A 15,279-nucleotide genomic window follows, 5' to 3' on the forward strand; every position below is an offset into this window, starting at 1 on the left:
CTCACTCGCCTCCCGGGAGACAGAGACACGGGGCTCCAGTGGGGCACCCTCAATGGATGGAAGCACTTTGCACATATTTCTACATGCTCATCCTGTTTCATGGTCTATTGACCATCGATGGCAATGTACCAAGAGCTTGTTTTCACAATCACTACCTCAGGATAGTTATCTAAGGATCCCACTCTGCCTGATGCACTTTACAGAAGTAATAGCTCTACTGTTTTTTAAAACTTGTATTTTGTAATAACAACAACAACAACAATTTTGTAATATGTATGGGAGGGGATGCTTCAAATCCATACTCAGCTATGAAATCCCTTGAGTGACCTGGAATTCTAATATCTCAGTCTAACCTACCTCAAAGGTTGTTTGGAGGGTGCTCTGATCTATCTAATATTGCACAGTTTTTACTGGGACAGATCACTCTGGAAATGACATTGTTCTTGCAGCTGACTGCACTCTTGCATCTAGACCAAGGATGTAAATGCACCACAGTCAATGTCTACCTAAAATCACTTTAAAATCACTTTAAAACATTAACACTTACTTACAAAAGTATTGTAAACAGGTTAATACATTGGTAGGATTTTAAGAAAACTTGTAAATTTAGAAATAGTGTAGGAAATTTGAGGTAGAAAAATAATTTGGAGTAGAAAGCATGTGCAATTGAAAAGGAAATTAAAGGAACCAGGGAGAGGGGGAGGGAAGTCACAGGATCTGGAGATTTGATATTGCTTTTATGTATATTTTTCTTTGTTTGTGGTTGTTGTGTTTGTTGTTGTTTGTTTTTTATTTTTGTTATCTTTGTTGAAAATCTAATAAAAATATTATAAAAACAAAACATTAACATGAACACCGTTTAAATTACACTGGAACACAAATGAAGAAGGGGGGAATATATATATTATGGCTTTACAGTTTTTGAATGGTGTTGCTTTCTCTGCTTCATGAATTGCAAAACAATGCTAAAGTCTTGCAGACATAAAGCTCTTTGCAGTTCACCTCAGAGATGCTCCATATGTCTGGAATCAAACAATCTGTTCCTAAGAAATTCATGTCTGCCCTGAAATGATCTAATTAAAGCATCGCCTGCTTTGTCTCAGTGTCTACAGTCTCTAATCCTTATCACCATTCTGTTTCCTTGTGACTCTGGCAAATTAGATAAAAATCAGTAGTCCTTAAGCAAAAGGAGGAATCTGTGGGAGGTGGATCACCCTGTCTAATTATCATTCTGATTCCATGTTCCCTTTGATTTTTGCCATAGAAAATTATCACATACAAACACACACATACACACACTTTAGTGACTAAGACCCAGGGATGCTTACAGCAAGTTTCTGTGATATAACAGAGACCTTCCTTTATTAGCACATCCTGTGGGATTTCTTTTTCACCAGAATATTACACTCATTTCAGAGATGTCAAGAAATGTCTTGCAAGTTTCCAGTGGTGCTACAAGCTAGCTGCATATTCTGGGGATGGAAGAGCATCAAATAGATGTGGAAAATGCCCCCGAATGACTTTGCTCTGAGTAAATGAGACATGACAGATGCATCTTTTTTTGCTTCTGTGGTGTTAGTGTTACCTGAAAATGACACCAGAGAGAAATAGGATATTGTATGACACGGAAAGCAACTGTCGGGATGAAAGAAAATCACACCACTGTATGGCATAAAGAAATGTTCAAATCTTTGGAGAAGGAGCATTTTTGGAACCAGTTCTGGACCTTTTCTCTCCATTTATTTTCCACACCATCAAATCTTGAGCTGTTTTCTTGTGCCATGCAACCAAATAAATCTCCCCCACCCCGTTCCAAACACATATAATTTTCTCACTCTAGAAAAATTTTCCATCATCCATTTCCAATATCATTGCTTAAAATTATGAAGCCTTTGCACAAGAATCAATACATGCCCTTATCACTCTACTCCCAGGCCTCAAGAAAAAGAAAGATGTCCCTCTCAAAGGCTTTCATAGGTCCTAGGCAGAAGTTAAAGACGTTCAGCACCTTATAAGAGATAACAATTGTCCAAATGTACTTAATGGGGCACACCTGGATCTCACTCACAAGTAGTCACAACAGCTAATAGCTGCCAGTTGGATGGAAAAGGCTGAGAGGTGATGCTTTCCCCCCCAAGAAAAATAGAAAAATAGGTGTAACACCATGAAGTTGTTACAGTAAGTAACAACTCGGGGCAGCCCTGAAGAGATGCCACACACAGAACAAAATGCTAGGCTGTGGGAGGGTCTCCTCCACAGACTTGAAGCAGCCCCGCTGCAGTCAGGAACCTAAATTGTATGACATGTCACATATGCAACAGCCTTTACTGTACTGTAGCTTCCCTTGGGGAGTTCTTGGACTTAATCCACATTTCCTTTAAAGAGTCATCTTGGACTCAGTTACATTAGTAAAAAAAAACCCCACAACCTGTTTTATATGCATTATAACACTGTGACACCAGATGGTGCTGTGGAGTCCTGTCTTTCATCAATGTGATTTCCCTTTCTGAGGTTTACAACACGTTTTAACTAAAATGCTTCTTTGATGTGTCTAGATCCAGCCCTTGCCTTTGCTCAGCTAAGAACTCTGTATCATGGATACTTTGCGCCAATTCCATGCCATCATTTTCTCTGTGCTCAGCTGAGGTGCGAGTTTGGATGAAAGTTACCTCAGAACCAGTGTCCCTTAATCCCATCGCATCCCTCCTCACTCCCTGTCAAAGCCTCCATATAGCCCCTGTCCACATCCTCCTGGACTCTCCAGACCTGCAAGACCTGGGCTGGTCTCTCAGGCTGGCTGTCATCAAGGTCTATGGGCAGGTTTTGACTCTTTAACCAATTTAACATTTTTAGTTGAAGGTGTATTTCTAGTTTTCTCCAATTTTGGAAAATAAGTCCTTTCAAAACTAATCAGAAAGGGTTCTATATCATTATGCCTCTGGTATCTGGGAATTTTCCCCTGTTCCACTGAGAGAACTTGCCCACTTCTCTGTGGTGCGAGCAACTCTGCCCAAAGCTGTATCTTCTGCATTTTAAAGCTAAACATTTCTTTTTCATGCTCCCTTTCTTTTTCCTTTTCTTCTACCTGAATTCTAGCTAATTTTTCTCTTTCCTCCACCTTGATCTTTTCGCTTGATCTGTTTGACTTCTAGCCATCTCCAGTTCCATTTTCATCATTTCTAACTCCTGACTGGAACACAACACGGTCTTCCTTTCTAACTTACAAGGCTCCTTCCTCTAGCTATAGAAAGCATATTTTTATGTGTATAAGATGCCCCCATGTAAAATATGACTCCTATTTTTTTGAACCCCAGATTAAGAAATCAATATGTTAAACATCAAACAGAAGAACTTTGATATTTTATTAAATATTCAAAGCACCAGCACCTTGGGCTGTGTGTGTGGGGGGGGGGGTACACACAGGCAGCAAGCAAAGCAGGCCTCACCAACACCCGATATTCCCCAAAGTTGTGGAGCATTCTGGGAGGGACAGTGGCTCCAGTCCCCCTGCAGCCTCCATGCTACCCTATAGCCACAGGGCTGATCTGCAGCACCTGCAGGCAGAAATGGTAAGTGAAATGATTGGCAGTTCCGGCAGCTTCTTCACGGCAGCTGTGGGAAGGTAAGCAGTGTTTTTTAACCCCTGTGCATTCATATAGAGCGGGTCTGTATGAAAGGAGGTGGTCTTTCAGATAGTTGAGGTCTATGTTATGTTAGCGGTCCTGCGTGGGAGAGGAGTCTTTGCAGTGTAGCCGATAACATGCATAGCGCTGCAAAATGCAAGCTGTGTTTCCTACCATACAGACCCAACTTCATATATCTTAAAAATAAATAATATTTTGTGGGCAAAAGAACTCCTGGCTCTAAAACCACAGGGCCACACTCTAGGTCCAAGAACTCCAATTAATCCATATGTATTTTTTATGCTGTAAACCGCCTTGTGATCTTCAGATAAAGGGAGGCATATAAATGTAACTTTTTTTAAAAAAAACACAGAGCTGTTTTAATTACATTTCCACTTCAGATCTGCTGTCCCAGAATGACATGCAATCACAGTGAAGGGTGTGTCGTTTATGCAATATTCACTACAATGCAAAGAGGCTTTTGCTGTCCAGAACTTTCTCATTCCCGCAACAACCTTGAAAGGGAGGTCAGAATTATGTCCTCTTTACAAGCGGGAAAATAGGTGAATGGCCCAAGACCACTCAGTGAGTCCATGGCTGTCCACTAAGGAATCCTGTGACTGCCCTGAAGACTGAATCCTGAAGACTGAAGTTCAAATCCTCCCCCAACCACAAAGCTCACTGGCTGAGCCTGGGTTAGTCACTGTCTCTCTGCCTTACCTATCTTGGGTTTCTGGGAGGATAACATGGCAGGCAGAACCATGCAGCCCCTGCTTGAGTTCCTTGAAAAAAAGTTGAGCTATAAATGTAATCAATAAATCCTCTGTGACATGAACTCCACGAACCAATTAAGAACAGCATGCAGGGATGAGACTAGAATGAATCCTTCCCCTGACACGTTTATTTTCTATGTGAAGTGTGTGTATGTGTGTTGTGGGTGTGTTTCAATTAAGAATTATCCAGCGGGGCAGTCAACCATGCAACCTGAAGTGCTACATCCCAAAAATGCTTTGCTGCTTGACTCTGCATAAACTAGTCTTGACTTCTCATTCGCACATTCGGATCATCAATTAATGCTACAATAAACTAGAAACAAACATATATGTATGAATGAGTGCACACCCTGATACAAAATGTATTTCAATCTATATACATTTAATTGTGGTTTAAAATGTATCAGAGCATGCTTTTTTTGCCAGATGAGTGGCCCTTTAGTCCCATAATCCCTTCTTAATATAGCAACTGGTTTGAGATACATTAACAGAATATATAACAGAACCCCATGGTTCTGTTCAAGTTTCTGCGAATCTCAGATTTAGACCAAATACAATGGGTTTCAAAAACAGGCTCTCAGAGAATAGCTCATACCTTTCAGGAATTTGTCTAGACTGTGTCAGTAAATGCCAAAATCTTTACCATGGTGCACACAAGACCACCACCCCCAATAATAATTTAAGTTTGTTGGGTGCAGATCCTACAAAGTTTTCTGTATTTCTTGTGGTATACAAAGATAGTAAATATTCCCACCCTGTGCTTTTGGGAGAGCAGCAAGTGAACTGGGAACTTTGATCTTCGTAAACCTCCATCATGTTTCCCTTTAGCTTTTTCTTCTCTGAGCCAAAGAGATCTCATATTTTAGGCTCTGCCTATGAGGAGAGCATACCCTATTCCTATTCATTTGTATTTTTCCTTCTAGGAAAAAACGTCCAGTTGAATTATACCACTTTTTAGGTCGGACAACTAGTGCATGCAGTATGTCAAAGAGACTCATGACATACTTAATGGTCTCATGATATTTTCCATATTATGCCTTAATTGCACTAATTGTACAGTTGCATTTGTTTCCTAATTATACTTCATCTGCCATTTGACAGCTGCAGCATATTGCAGTTCTTTCTCTTTCCTAAACCTTCTGCTCAAATCTGTGCTGTTTGCTATGACAGGACATCGGCAGCAGATCACTTTGTTAGTAACCACTGGATTAGGCTCACAAATCTCTCCTGAAGACAGGCTTTAGAGATAGGCTAAAGAAATGCTTTATCTTGAAGATAAAGTTCAGTGGAGCTTACTCCCAATGAAGTATGTGCAGGATTAGAATCATAGAATCATAGAGCTGGAAGAGACCACAAGGGCCATCGAGTCCAACCCCCTGCCAAGCAGGAAACACCATCAGAGCACTCCTGACATATGGTTGTCAAGCCTCTGCTTAAAGACCTCCAAAGAAGGAGACTCCACCACATTCCTTGGCAGCAAATTCCACTGTCGAACAGCTCTTACTGTCAGGAAGTTCGGCCTAATGTTTAGGTGGAATCTTCTTTCTTGTAGTTTGGAGCCATTGTTCCATGTCCGCTTCTCTGGAGCAGCAGGAAACAACCTTTCTCCCTCCTCTATGTGACATCCTTTTATATATTTGAACATGGCTATCATATCACCCCTTAACCTCCTCTTCTCCAGGCTAAACATGCCCAGCTCCCTTAGCCTTTCCTCATAAGGCATTGTTTCCAGGCCTTTGACCATTTTGGTTGCCCTCCTCTGGACACGTTCCAGTTTGTCAGTGTCCTCCTTGAACTGTGGTGCCCAGAACTGGACACAGTACTCCAGGTGAGGTCTGACCAGAGCAGAATACAGTGGCACTATTACTTCCCTTGATCTAGATGCTATACTCCTATTGATGCAGCCCAGAATTGCATTGGCTTTTTTAGCTGCCGTGTCACACTGTTGGCTCATGTCAAGTTTGTGGTCAACCAAGACTCCTAGATCCTTTTCACATGTACTGCTCTCAAGCCAGGTGTCACCCACCTTGTATTTGTGCCTCTCATTTTTTTTTGCCCAAGTGCAATACTTTACATTTCTCCCTGTTAAAATTCATCTTGTTTGTTTTGGCCCAGTTCTCTAATCTGTCAAGGTCGTTTTGAAGTGTGATCCTGTCCTCTGGGGTGTTAGCTACCCCTCCCAGTTTGGTGTCATCTGCAAATTTGATCAGGATGCCCTTGAGTCCATCATCCAAGTCGTTGATAAAGATGTTGAATAAGACCGGGCCCAAGACAGAACCCTGTGGCACCCCACTAGTCACTCTTCTCCAGGATGAAGAGGAACCATTGATGAGCACCCTTTGGGTTCGGTCAGTCAGCCAGTTACAAATCCATTGAGTGGTAGCATAGTCAAGTCCGCATTTTACCAGCTTCTTTACAAGAATATCATGGGGCACCTTGTCAAATGCCTTGCTGAAATTGACAAACAGTAAGTCCTTCATTTCTATGAATAGGAGAAAGTTACTGGCTGAAGAGCTGAGAAATGGCACAGGAACTGGTGGGGAGGGATATACCTCCATCTCTGTCTCTCTCTCTTCCCCACCCCCAATTTTTATGTCAACTCCATCTGTTTTAATTCCCTTTGGACTTCTCGTCCTCAGCTACAGTTCAACTCCAGCTGCCATGGCTGTTTCCTTAACATTCCCAGGCAAATGTCACACATGGGTATGTGCACACTGTGAGGGTGAAAAGGTGTTTTTCATAAATTGTGTATGAATAAAAGTGTTATGTTAGTATTAGGGGTGTTCTTTCCATATGGTTGGTTTTGAGTTCCCCAAGGTATCAAACAACAGCATTGATGTAGGTTTGACGCTGTTCCTTCGGTTACAAAACAGATGTTCTGACACACTGTGTTATATTCTTATAGGGATATGAAGGATGCCATTCATATGTAGCAGTTATAGGTGATAAATGACACTTATACACAATACTAATGTTCAGGTATATGTTGAATCTCCTATATGTGATTCACTAAGATGTTTTTAAGTCACAGGAATAGTCTGAGAACCAAATGTGATCTCATTTTATAACTGATAATATATTTAGTATGTTTAACGGGTCTGAATGGAGTTATGAATGTAGATATGTCTGAAGGAATGAATGAGAACCAGATGGTTAGTGGCTTTGAAGAATTAGAGATAAAGAACTGAAGAATTAAAGATAAAGAACTGATTGCATTTCAACACATAGGACTACTGAGTTGAAGGCAAAAACAGGATGGACGAAAATGGACTGCAATACAAAGAACCATCATTAAACTATTGAATATTGCGCCAGCTGAACAGGATGGATGAACTAGTGAACCAGTTACTGGATTGTGCAAGACAAGATAAGCAGAATGACAGCATGTCTGGGTGAAATAGAGGACAACCTGTTCTTGAAAGATGATTGAGACATGACTGTTCTTAGAAGACATGTTGAAAGAAACATGCTATTCATAAAGACAGTACAACATGCCAGAAACCAAGGTGTTTTCAACTATAACTATTCATATCTATTTGAGGAATCAGCATGACGACAGCTAGTCCAAACCCTGCAATACAAGACAATGTAGCTATATGGGGACCTGAGACTATATAATGGCTGGGAAACCCAGGTAGCATCACATGCTGTCCTACCTGCAGGAGGATGCTGTCCAGAGACTCATAAAAGAACCTGGTCAATTCTTTTAGTGGGTCCGACCATCTGGTAGGTATGAAAGGAATGAATGAATGGAGTGATGAATGAATGAATGAATGAATGAATGAATGAATGAGTCCTTATTGCTTATTGCTTGTTAATCAATAAAGGTTTGTAATCTGAAGGGAATTGCGTCATTTTGTCTTTCTTGAAAATGCTCTGATAAAGGTAAAAAGAGACTAAACTCTGTTTTTCATGACACACACCAGCCAACACTGCCATGTTTCAGGAATGACTGGTATCAGGGCTTGAAGGTGTCTCCGTTATAGAACAGCAAGACCCCTTGGAATCATTCTGCATGTTGGCACTGAGTGAAGCTCAGTTGGACTAATACACACCACCAAACATATCAATAAGAAAGACCTATAATGTACTTTTAACACTCAGAAGTGCTACAGAAATGTCCTGCATCATATTTATGCTTGTGGCAGGGAAGTGAACTGAGCATGCTCAGGAAGCAAGCCAGAGAGATGAACAAGAGATGAATGCAGTCTAGGGGCAGCTCACTTGTTGTTGTTGTTGTTGTTGTTGTTGTTGTTGTTGTTTATTTACTGCCAGGGAAGGGGGCAGACACCTGTGGGGTTTTGTGCCTCAGGTGCCAATGTACTTTGACCAGCCTTGGGTACTCTGTGGTACACTTGTGGTGAGGGTACCACTGGATGCTTTGCCTCAGGCAGCAAAATGTCTTGGGCCAGCCCTGATGCTGCCCTTCTTCCTGCAGTTCCTTAGTTGGATAAGCAGGGAAGGGAATTGGGTGGTTGTCCAGGACACTACATGGACACACACAGAGAGAGAAAAACACTTTATAAATTCCCAAATCACTTGCTGCTCTCCCAGTGACACAGGAGCTGGCAACATCTTTAGGCTGAGGGCCACGTGCCAGTGGTGGGTACGGTGTAGGAATTTTGGGGGGTATTTTATAATATAGAGCCCTGGGAGTGGCCCCCAGATGTGACTCTTGCAGTAGGCTGCATTAACGCCACACGAAAGCCAGAGGTTTCTACATACCCACCCCATGCCTAACTAGGCAAGCAAGAGGCATAACCACAGTTTAAGAACGTTCCAGCCAGTCAAGCAAAAGCACCCAAGGAGGGCATAGAGCAAGGAGAGAGAGAGAAAGTCCTGTGGCAGAAGGTGGTCTTGGGACTCTTCCCAGCACCAGGTAGAGAGCCTTGAAGGGCACATTCCTCTCCCAGGCCTGAGGTTCTGCATGGCTGTGATAGTCTCCACACCTTTACCCTTCCCTTTCCAGCCCATGGATAAAGAGCCACTGGCAACCTTTCTCTAGTCACCAAGAAATAACAAAATTTCCCACTATAGGCACTTTCTTCTGGATCTCTTAATTGGTCTGTTATTGTATGTTGGCCTCTGTTATCGTACGTTTCTGCTCCCAAACGCTGAAAACCCAGAAGTAAATTCTCCGGTTTTCGAATGTTTTTCAGAACCTGAAAGTCCAACACGGCTTGAGTGCAAGAAGCTCTTAAACCAATCAGAAGCTGTGCCTCGGTTGCTGAATGTTTCAGAAGTCGAACGGTCTTCAGGAATGGATTACGTTTGACAACCAAGGTTTGACTGTATTATGTTTTTCTATATGTCGGAAGCTGCCCAGAGCTGCTGGGGCAACCCAGTCACATGGCTGGGGTATCATCATCACCAACACCACCATCATTGGATAGGATGTCCCTATTTTCATCAGAGAAATGTTGGAGGGTATGGTTCGCACGTCTGCAGTGTGTGTGTGCTGTGGAAGGCGAGGGGGCTCAGTGGCTTTTTGCTCTTCAAAATATGGCAACCCTAGGAAAAGCTGTATCTCTTGAACCATCCCTGGTTCTACACATGGTGTGAGGGCCTGCTCTCTTGCACCTGGTTGTGCCCAGTCACTTGTTTATTCTAGAATTTGTCAGCAGTGGATCCACAGAGAACATCTTTAGCAAAAGACCCCTATGCAGAATCCTGCTGGGCCAATTCTGAAAGAGGATTCCAGCTGAAATTCTGCTTGATGTCAGGTCTCAGGTTTGACCTGAACTTCCAGGGTTTTTAAGTTTCCTTCTCCTGGTCTTTATGAGAAAGTGCAATAACTCAAAAGTGAAGCACTTGGTTCATGTGTTTCAGATTGCGTATTTGTGCGAGATTTCCTGTTTTCTACTTGTTTTGCTCTTCTCTTTGAAAGCTGAAAGCAAAATGCATGGGTGTATATGCTCCATTTTTTTTTTTGTTTATTTGCTTGTTTTTCTTTGCCAAGGAAAATCTTAATAAACTGTTCCTAAAAACAAGAACAAGAAAAAAGAGTGAAGCAGTTGACTATTACATTATTATTTTTAAAAAGATCATGTCCATCCTCCTGATTGATTTCCACTGCAGGGTTATTGCTTTCTTGGCCGTGTCATTTTGAAATATATTTATTTAATACATTTACTTACCATTAATGGAACACTCATATAAAGCGGATGTGTGAGTCTGTAGCGTAAGCGTGGCAATATTGTCAGGAGCAGTTATTTTGTCTCCTTCCTCTTCCTTCTGCCTTCCTTCACACGCCACACTGATTGGGAGCATACGATCTGATCCATTTCGAGGATGGGTTTTCATTTTTATCAGGTTGTTGATTCTTTCTGCATCTCTTCCCAAGTCAGCCAAAGTTGTCTTAATGCACCAGATTCTACTTGACACACGTCAGCTGGCTGCCGGCAGACAGGAGCTGACATAGCAGATTCCATTTGCTGAGGTGACTATGGATTGATCTCCCCCAGAGACTTCTCACCGTATGTGCCAATAAACCAATGAACACGTTAACCTGATACTTGCTGGATAGGAGGGTTGTAGAGAGATGGTGTGACTTCTTGTACTTCTTCAAACAGCAATGCGTCCAATATAGACTCACCCCTTCTGTCGCCTGATCTCTGTTTTAACTGAGCCTCCACCATCCTTCTTCCGAAATATCCTGCCTCTCTTTCCTCTCCCTGGAGAGGCTTTTCTTGACACCTACTTCAGACTTCCTTTCTTTTTAAAACATTCTCCCAGGTTTTAACCATCAAGGTCTCCTGTATCATTGGTTTTAGCTCTGCTAGGTGGTTTTAGCTGTTTTATATGCTAATCAATTAATTTGCTGGAGGATGACTATTGTCTATTCTTTTATGGTGCATTTGGCTTTAATGTTGATTTGCTTTAATTTCTTGTATTGTGTTCCCATTTTGCGGATAGCAGCCTGCATCCCGAAGCCTGGGGCGCGCTGAGTAGTGTGCCCCGGGCTTCAGGCAGATATCCGCAAGCCTGGGGAGCCCGGCGGGAGTTCCCGCCGGGTTCCCTAGGCTTGAGGATAGCAGCCTGCTCTGGGGGCTGGGGTCGGGGGAAGCTCAGGCTTCCCCCGCCCCAGCCCCATGCCTGGGGGGGTGGGGAAATAAAATTGTTTTTCTTTATTTCCCCCCCCCCAAAAAAAAACTAGGTGCGCCCTATGGGCCAGTGTGCCCTGTAGGGCGAAAAATACAGTACTTTATGGTGATAAATAAATATAAATCCTTTACTTTATTTTATAGATCTTGCACATTTTAATTATGTGTCCAGGCATAGTACAAATGCCTGGTGTTTCTATACTGCCAGTGGAGAATCATAGACTCAAAAGCCCCCCCCCCCCCCATACCAGTGCACTGACGGTGCAAGAGACCCACTCCTATTGCATCCCTGATAGGTGGCCATCCGGTCTTTGCTTTTAAACCTCCAGAGAAGGAGAGTCTATCAAGTAAGATCATCTAAGACTGATCTTTTTCCACTGCTGGATACCTCACACCTCCAGGAAGTTATTCCTAAGGTTTAGTTGAGACCCTGTTTCTTGTAATTTAAACCCAGACCCAGAACTATCTTCTGGAGCAACCAGAAACACATCAATGTGACAGGCCTTCAAATATTTAAAGATGATGGCCATATCACTTTCCCTTATTTAGATTAAAGATACTGTACTCAACTCATTCAGCTTTTCTTCATAGGACTTGACATATTCCATTTTGCTGATGTCCTTCTTAAACCACGTTGCCCAGAACTGGATTCAAGTTTTCCAGATGAGAACCAACTGAAGCAGAATTACTTCATTCTGAACAACTGGATGGTTTCTATTCACTCCACCATACCAGCGATTATGCTTTTTGTTTCAATTGCTTTCTCTTTTATCATATTGCCATGAGCTTTTATTCTGTTAAGATACATTCTTGCCACCTGACACCGTGAAGTGGAAAGAAATGGCTTTATCAACTATTAGAAACTTTTGAGATTTTGAAGAAAGGACTCCAAAGGGTGTCATAATGTGCTGAATCATGTGCCATTAACCACATATTTATGAAAAAGCCCTGTACAATATTATAAAAACAACCTGCATAAAACAATGAAAACAGCAGACAAGGAACGGGGACTGTGGATACAATCCAGGGGCAGATCTGGTTCCAGTTGCTGGGCCAGCTGGGGTAGGGCAGCTAAAAGCAAGCATTTGCAAAGGCAGACGCTTCCTGCTGGCTCTGGTACCTCTCGTTTCCAGCAGGTACCAGAGTTACCTGAAGCCCAGGATCTCTTGTTCTGGAAGCACAAGTGCACTGACTTTTTTGCTCTTCTTTGGCGCTGCAAGAAGACACATGCGCGCGCACACACAATGCCATAGGTAGAGGTGGAAAAGGGCTTTCTGCATGATTTGTTAACCCTGTAGCTGCCACAGCATCAAAAGCTTCTGACCACATGTAAGTCTCCTGTGTGAACCAGGCTGAATTTCAAAGCACATTTTACTTCTATTAATATCAGTGGAAGGAAGCTCACATTTAGCACTCTTCCATAGAAATGAATGAGCATTTTGCATGCTTCACTTGTGGTGAATTGTGCTCTATATTCCTAATTGTTTCACACTTTTATGGTGAATGTTCTGGGTCACTATTAGCTAACTTCAGAATTGAAAAGTCAAGCATGATATAGCTGCTAATGCCTGTTTTAATGTGAGTTACACTGTAATTAAACCAGCTTGAGCATTAGGACAACATTCTCTGCTAGCCCTCTCTAATTACAGCCAACAGCAACAGTGCACAGTGTGAAAAGGATTCATAACTTATTTCCAGGAAATAAACAGTAGGAAAATTTTGCTTGTCAGTAGAAGGGCACTTCTAGTTTTACTTTTAAATAACAAGCTTTCATTCCCCTCATAGCATAGGACTTGCCACACTTCTCTCACAATAACTGAACCTTCCCCTCCAGCAGGCAGTCCAACCTCTCAGAACAAATGGGCCACAAGAGTACTTTGGCACAGAACCCGCAGGCCACAGACTGAATGAAAATGTCCATATTGTAAATTAATATTCTTTAAATCAATAAATTTATTAGAATATATATAAAAATATACAATTAATAGATTTTATGTATTTATTTATAAAAGGAAATTCAATACACAAATAGATATGTGTGCTTTCCTTAACAATGCAGATATTGAATCCTTGTCAGAATAAAAAGGTGAGGTATGACAACAATAATAATAACAATAATAATAATATTTCAGAAGGCTTCAAGACAGTAAATAAACGAAAGCCTGTGATGATGAAGAATAGTGCACAGCACTGGGTATAGGGGGCGCTAGGGGCTCCAGCCCCATCAATAATTTGAATCAAGGTCAAGGCACCCCACTATTGAAGGGGGCAACACCCCCTGCCAGAGCCCTTGGGGCGCCCCACCCAGGAGCTGGGAGGGGACTGGGAGAGCGAAAGTGAAGATCGCCCTCTGCGCATCCCAGGCACATGCTGTGGGGAAGATGCAGCGCTGCGCCACAGTCCGCCTCCTTTTCCCTGCGTGGGGAGGAGGAGGAGGCAAAGTGCAGTGCTGGGCTTCACACTCCACGTCCTTCTCCCCGTGGCATGTCCTACTGGGTGGGACATGTCATGCGACATCACGTGATGCACCCCCCCCAATGTGGAAGGCAAGTTGGCGCCCCTGGTGCACGGGATGTGCAATGGCCACTTCATCCTCCTCCCCTGCCTGACAGTTGCCTTAGTCCTGCAGCATGGACCACCATCGCCCTCGCAAGGGCTCCATCCCTGCTGTGGCCAGGCTGCCTTCTCCAGAAGCTGCCACCTGTCCTGGGGCCTGCAGGGTCTTCTGCTCCTCAGAGAGGGACAGGATGATGAGCAACTCTCGCCTCCTCCTCTGCCAAGTGAGGAGAGGCCCCTCAGTGGTGCTGCCTTCTAGACTCCCTTGGCCAGGGAGGGGAGGGGGAAATGTTAGATAAGATGGCGCCCAGTACGCTTCTGCTGCGCCGATGGACGTCCGTGCCGATAGAAAACGTAAGCTCCCTTAGCTCTTTTAGCATAGTCCTTAGCAGAGTTCAGCAACGGGAGAAACTGTTGCCTTGTGTGTGGATAATAAATCAGACTGAATGCAGGCTTTTTGCTAATCTCCAACAGTCTTTTTAATGAGTAGAAAAACATCATAACTCAGCCCGGAGAAAAAGCAGGCATCCTTTCGCCTCTCAGCCAAAAGCGAAAGAGAAGAAACACACAAAGAAAGATTCCCGTATGTGAATATAACCACGCCTCAGAATGTGAGACGTCACACAGAACTGTTTAACCCTGTAAGTTCTGATTCTCCTCACAGGAAAGCCCACCATTCTCCAATTGGCAGGAAACTAGTTGATGTGTCCCCCCACTCCAGAAAATGCATGGCAGGGGGGGGGACCTGTGCCAGCTGCAAAACACATGCACACACAAGTATAGAAGGAAACAGAACTGAGCTCAAAGTGCCAGGGACCCCAGCATCACACCCCCCTCTCCCATATCACAGCACCAAGCTCAGAATGAGCCCATCATGGTGTCCCGGCCCACTCACCCCTGCCCTCCACCAGCCCGGGAGGCTGATCCTGCCCCCTTCCTTGCCATTGCCCGCTCCCTAACCCACCCCTGGGCAGTGTTTGGGTACTCTCCTAGCACCCACATGCCCCATTTCTAAGTGCAAGGCTGGAAGGTGGAGAAGAGCCTGCCCAAGACAAGAGCACCCCTGGGAGAGGAACCCCCCCACTCAAAGGAAAGGAAGGTCCTTTGGCCTGGCAGAAGGCAGCCACCGGTGACAGTACAGCACATTCCAGGGCTGCTTGCCAATGACCCAGGCTGGGGGAAGCAGGAAGTTGGGAGGTACAAGCCTCCAAGGGGAGGGGGAGG

General features: G+C 43.5%; 1 protein-coding gene across 5 annotated transcripts in view; it reads right to left on the reverse strand.

The window, feature by feature from the left end:
- Positions 1-15,279, reverse strand: part of VWC2L (von Willebrand factor C domain containing 2 like) — a 125,695-nt gene that overhangs the window by 80,286 nt on the left and 30,130 nt on the right. Inside the window, exon 3 of one of the 5 annotated variants that reach the window (XM_079983153.1) lies at positions 362-467. The exons of the other annotated variants lie outside the window; for them this stretch is intronic. Coding sequence (XP_079839279.1) covers positions 408-467 — 60 coding nt within the window. The 3' untranslated portion in view covers positions 362-407. Of the gene's footprint in view, positions 1-361; positions 468-15,279 lie in introns of those variants that run through there. 5 annotated transcript variants of the gene reach the window in all.

The sequence above is a fragment of the Podarcis cretensis genome (assembly GCF_951804945.1).
Source record: "Podarcis cretensis genome assembly, chromosome: 1".
Lineage (NCBI taxonomy): Eukaryota > Metazoa > Chordata > Lepidosauria > Squamata > Lacertidae > Podarcis > Podarcis cretensis.